A 6000-nucleotide genomic window follows, 5' to 3' on the forward strand; every position below is an offset into this window, starting at 1 on the left:
AAAAACTAAAAGCAACCTATAGAAGTATGTACATTTAGTCAACTCAGAGCTTCTCTGGATCACGGTGACTTGACAGAGGACGCTGTTTAGAGAGATTTCAGAGAGCATGTTAAACTGTAGAAGTGGTGTTGATTTAAAAAGCTGTGGGGGACTTTCTTACTGCTCGTCTCGAGGCCTTTCACAGATTCACAGAATAAGCATTCACATTGAATAACAGTATTGGACAAAAAGGGCGTAGTAATACGACTACATGCTTCCAAACAGGCCTAACAGACGCTGCTTTACAGCTTTGCCCCGAGGCAAAGTGTTCAACAGCACTTTTCCATGAGTGGCAGCACACGACTATTATCTCACATTTTGTGGCGAACACATGCTCAAACCCTCCACAGTCCCCATGGAAACAGCCGCTATGCTGTCTTTAATTGGCCCATAAATGGTTGTCCACGGTGTGACGGTGCCCCTAAAATCTCTGATTTGAAGCTACTGATTAAACCCCCTCGGCTTTGATTTCATGCTCTTATTAGTGTTTCGTGGGTTGCCATGGGACACCCAGTGGGGTTGTGTTCCACTAATGGAAGAAAGCACTCGGCCGGGCACGCGCCTCACAGCACCGCTGCACTGACTGGGCCCCTGCATGCCACTCAGTCATTCGACTTGGCTGGACTCGAAGCAGGAGACTCGACTGAAAGATGATCATCTCTTTCTTCCTCTGTTTCTTTTTCACTTCCTCCTGCTTTCCCTCCTCAGACAGCCCGTTGTCACCGAGGGGGATAAATGAGGGGATTATGTCAAATATGGAAAGAGGAAGAACGAGGTTTATGGGTTTGTGGAACACGGTCAGTGTTAAAGTGGGTCCCACTACTGTCACAGCGGAGCGTGGAAACTGTCAGGATGATTTAAGATTAAGCGTATTTCTCTGTCATATATAGTTATTCATTGAGGGAGCTGTGTTTTAGTGTGTGCCGGCGTCTTTGAGTGCTGTGGGCTCTCGTACAGATGAGTCTCACTGTTGCGGTCCATTAAGGGATCATCAGTCTGGAGAGGCACCGCTGTTCACACTCACAGGGAGAGAATTGAGCACAATCACCTGACCAAAACCTCTGCCACGAGCCCGATGATGCTCCTCTCAAGGAGAAAAATAAAACTGCGAGCATTGGCTGCTATTTTTGATCATAGCAATTTCTAGACTGCAGTGAGTTGACATCTCTATGCGACCACAACCAGGGAGTCCGTACTTAATAGAACAGATGATGATTAAATCTAATTAGATTCATTTCCACTGTGAGCTCTGAGATCATTAGTAATGCTATGAGCTCTGAGCAGCACAAGGTCAGTCCTGCTACAGTTTTATCATCGTGGTCCAATGATTCCTCTGTGTAGAGCTGTATAATGTTAGAACATGAAACCCTGAGTTTATTGTCTTACTCCATGATGTGAGCTACCTGTGGAGAATCCTTTATTTATAGTATATAATCTATTTATTTGTAATATATTATTGGTTCAACATCTGCTTAAAGGTGCTCTATACGATATCTAGAGCATTGATATAGCAGCAAACGACTATTTGCTATGTAAAGAAATAGAGGAGTAATGTTTACCTGAGCAGAGAATGAAGTCTCTCTCCCTCCGTGTGTGTTGTAATCAAAGCTTCTTTGTGCTTTGTTGACATCGCCGGGCTGGATTTGCGTGCGTTTTAGTGCATGTTCATGCATGAGAGCGTGCCACACTGGCTACCTCACAGCCGCAGCTCTGCACTGCTGTCATACGGCGGTTATAGCTGATAACACCATCCCGACGGCACCGTTGCAGAAGCGTAGCGCCGACTCGCTGGTTTCCCCCAAGGTTAAAGTCTGTCAGTACTATCGCCGTTGTTTTCACTGTTAGCTCTTTTAGCACCGTTAGCTGCTCAGCTATAGCCATGGCAAGGTTAAACGTAAATGTTTTTTTTTCACTATCCCGGTCAGGCTGGTGGGTCAAAAATCTACTTGCACAAAGTAAATTTTTACTTGCCCCTATACAAATTGATTTATCTATTAGCAGTTCTCAAATGACAACAAAGACCAAAGTTAATTGTTTTTTTTGCTATGGTGTAATTTAAGTAAATTAATCTGGATTTTTGCCCACATCCTTTTAACGCCACCCAACTAAACTCCTGTTTCCAGGATAATTGAAATACTTGTGTGCGCTTCAGCTCATAAACTTTAACTTTACCCACCACCATTTTCTAGCAAGCGCCCGACCTATACTGCGCATGTGCAAATCACATGTTCTATTACACAGACTCGTAACGGTTATAGAAAGTTAAAGTTACATCTCTCTCGTACAATTTCCGAACCTCCGACTCCGAGACTACTTCACTCAGAGCAGCTGTCAATCATGACGTCTCACCCCCTTTTTATAGCATCAAATAACTAATTAAAACCAAACTTATCAGAAAAATGAACACATGAACATACATCAGTGTGATAAGAACTACCTAAAATGACAGAAACAATCTTTTGGAAAAAATGTATTTGACGTGTACTTTGACTTTTTAGTTTGGCCCATGTCCTATCCGCTAACATGGGGGGGGCGGGAGTTATTATCTATACTGCAGCCAGCCACCAGGGGGCGGTCAAGATGTTTTAGTTTCACTTTTGGAGAGCTGTCATGTCGTCCGTTTTTATATTCAGTCTATGGTTGAGTGTTGCTGTAGTGGTGTGTGTGAGCATGACTGCAATACGTTTGGTAATATTATACGATAAATTCAACGTACCAGATGTACCAACCAGATCAATTGTAAAGCATGACACTAAAGTTCCTCTCAGTTTTTAACCAGCAGCTTTGTGTTTTCTTTGTGTGCACAGATTCTCATTGGAGAGCTGTGTGCCTTCTTCATCAAGGCAGAGGGAACCCAGGAGAAGACCATCGTCACTGCAGACTGCTGCTACTTCAACCCCCTACTGAGACGCATAATACGCTTCCTAGGTGAACACGCTGTTTTGTATTACACGGCTCCTCTGCTCTTTACGGGCCCGTAAAAGAGCACTTTTGTGTCTGGGTGTGTGGTTTTCACAGAAAGAGTGAGACAAAATCAAAAAGATCAAAACTACATGAAAGAATAGGTTGACTTGTAAGAACGTGACCCGCTACACTTGAGAGTTTGTCAACCAGAGCTTGCACATGTAGCTGTTAATTGGCTGATGAACTGCGATAGAATCATTGTGTTAAGATATTCAGGATCGTGGCAGGAAGACACTTGTGAATATTAAGCAGCCTACAAATTTGCATCTTGAGTTGAATCAGCTGAGGCGGAGGCTTGTAGTTGTAATTTCACACCTCAGCTGATAATAATGTGTCGGGGCTATTTCAGGGAGGAAGAACTTATTATCACCTGTTTTATCTTGTAGTGCTGTCGCGTGTGTTGAAAGGGTTCAAACATCTATTGTGCTTTTCTTCAACTTCTGATATATCTTTGAATGTTGTTCTCTGCCTTCTTATGTTTTATACCACTTCTCTATTTGCGATCTCAGGTGTCTATGCCTTCGGCCTGTTCACCACCACCATCTTCGCCAACGCCGGCCAGGTGGTGACAGGAAACCAGACGCCTCACTTCCTCTCTGCCTGCCGACCAAACTACACGGCGTTGGGCTGCCAGTCCACCATGCAATACATCGCAGAGCGCCGTGCCTGCACAGGCAACCCGCTGGTTGTCATGTCCGCACGGAAATCCTTCCCGTCCAAGGACGCGGCGCTCAGCGTCTACTCTGCAGTGTACACAGTGGTAGGTGGGAGCATGCTGGAAGTGAAACTTCTGTTAAAGTATGCTGCAAATTGAAGCGACTGAGTTAAAGACGACTAATCATGCACCAATGTTTTCTCGTTTTCACTTTTACTCTGTAATTCTTTGGGATTGAAGTACTAAACTAAACTTTTCTTGCTGAGAAACCAGCATTGTCGAGTGTCACATAAGCAGATTGGTACCACTATCATGCCTTTACCGTGAATATGGAGCTACAGTTAGTTAGCTTAGCAGAAAGACTTATTTGTTTAATCCATACCAGTGGGCAACCTCCGGGTCTGAAAAGTGAAGCCAATGCGGAAGTGCCTTAAACTTGCATTCTTTCTAATGGCCATCAGCGGGAGACAACTCTGATTGGGACTTTTAGCCCCAGGAACTACTTTTCTAGGAACTAAAAGGTTCCTTCATCCCACTGTTGTCTGCTAAAGACAAAGATTAGGCAAATTAGAACACTGACGTATGAAAAAGCAACATGGCATGGGTGAGGGCTGCTGGTGGTCACAGTGGTAAACACACCCTGCAGTTTGCAGTTCAGTGTGTCCACCTGTTTAATCTAAAAAACACGTAAAAAAAAAAAAAGTAAATGTTTTTGTCTCACTGTGAAGATATTTACTGCTGCATAGTATTTATTGATGCACGTTGCATGTAATGAATGAACTACAGACTTTTACATGAAATTCCACTGTTTCTAAAATTCCATTTGTGTTGAATCTGAACACCTTAAAAGAAAGATTTCCTTCTGGACTCACCCGTAGTGGTTGTAAACATACTTTGTTGAGATCATTTTCAGGCTTGTAACGCTTTAACCAGCCAGTAAGAAGGATACGTACTACTTTGGCTGTTTTTTGAAATACCTAGTCAGGTTGTATTGATGCATACATGCTTGTGTGTCTTGTGCTGCTTCCTTTGTCTGTTGTACTCTATTGTGTGCGCCATCCTGTATGACTCCCTGCAGATGTACGTGACGCTGGTGTTCAAGACCAAAGGCACGCGGCTGACCAAGCCCACCATCAGCCTCACCCTGTTCTGCCTGGCCATGCTAGTAGGCGTGGTCAGGGTGGCCGAGTACCGCAACCACTGGGCCGACGTCCTGGCGGGGTTCTTCACCGGGGGAGCCATCGCTGTGTTTTTGGTGAGAGACTATAGAATAGAAAGGAAGACATGCTAGTAGCAAGAACTACTGCTCAACCTATGAAAACAATTGTATAATGTCTAATGAAGGGAGTGTCTAATGTCAGATAGTGTTCCATTCTCACATTACACATATGCAGTTAACTGTGGCAGGTTTACCACTCGCAGTTCATAGTCATTTTTAAACTTTTAGCACTATATCATGAAAATTAAAAAGGACCTATTATACTAATTTTCAGGTGCATACTTGTATTTTGGGTTTCTACTAGAACATGTTTACATGCTTTAATTTTCAACCCCCCGAAAAAAGCCCAGTCTGTTCTGATTGGTCAACCGAATCAAACTCTTCGGACTCAGCTCCAGCTCCGCTCTAACTAGCTTTGTTTGAGGGCATGCCAAACTAGGCAGGTATTCTGAAAGTGTGTTACTTGGTGACATCACCACGTTACAGAAGAAAATGCAGGACTTCAAGCAAGGGCAACACGCTGTAGATGACCCCTCTACGGGAAAGCAGAAAAAGAAGACGGACGTCTGCCATTAAAGCAGACTGTTTTCTTAGTCTGACAAATAGTCATATACTATAGCCTAGTTATTTGTATGTTGACGGCACGTTGTACTATTGCATTTTGAGATTATTTTGTAAATATTGACATTTATAAAAAAAGTGTTTTACCCCCCCTGGCCAAGTGGTGCTATCCATGGCACTGAAAGAGTGATTTAATTCTGCCACGTTAAATTATCATTTAACCTTCTGTTTTGTGGATGATCAAATCCCCTATGTGTCTGCAAGAGGAAAGGACGAGGCAAGAGTGGAATTATCACGCTACTTTATGAATCAAAGTTATTATTATTCCTGCAAATGCAGTGGTTAAGTTCAAGTTCCGAAATTCTTTAATTAAAGTTCAGAAACAGACACTGTTAACAGGCTCCATTGTCTATATAGGCTAACTGTGGTTCATGATTTATTTTCATGAATAAAAACATTTCACAAACATCCCTCCTCTGATTTTTTTCACAAATCGCACCCTGAGTTAGTGTGATGAGTGACATGTCCCTTGGAAATGGTAGCAGATAACGCTACCACAAAT

The 6000-nt window shown here is 43.1% G+C and overlaps 1 protein-coding gene across 8 annotated transcripts in view; it reads left to right on the forward strand.

Annotated features, from left to right (window-relative positions):
* Positions 1-6000, forward strand: part of plppr2a (phospholipid phosphatase related 2a) — a 102593-nt gene that overhangs the window by 90898 nt on the left and 5695 nt on the right. For all 8 annotated transcript variants that reach the window (XM_074655686.1, XM_074655685.1, XM_074655684.1 and 5 more), the window contains 3 exons: positions 2847-2967; positions 3513-3763; positions 4737-4913. In XM_074655686.1, the coding sequence (XP_074511787.1) occupies positions 2847-2967; positions 3513-3763; positions 4737-4913 (549 nt within the window). The remainder of the gene's footprint in view (positions 1-2846; positions 2968-3512; positions 3764-4736; positions 4914-6000) is intronic.

Source organism: Sebastes fasciatus, chromosome 13 (genome assembly GCF_043250625.1).
Source record: "Sebastes fasciatus isolate fSebFas1 chromosome 13, fSebFas1.pri, whole genome shotgun sequence".
In the NCBI taxonomy this organism is placed as follows: domain Eukaryota; kingdom Metazoa; phylum Chordata; class Actinopteri; order Perciformes; family Sebastidae; genus Sebastes; species Sebastes fasciatus.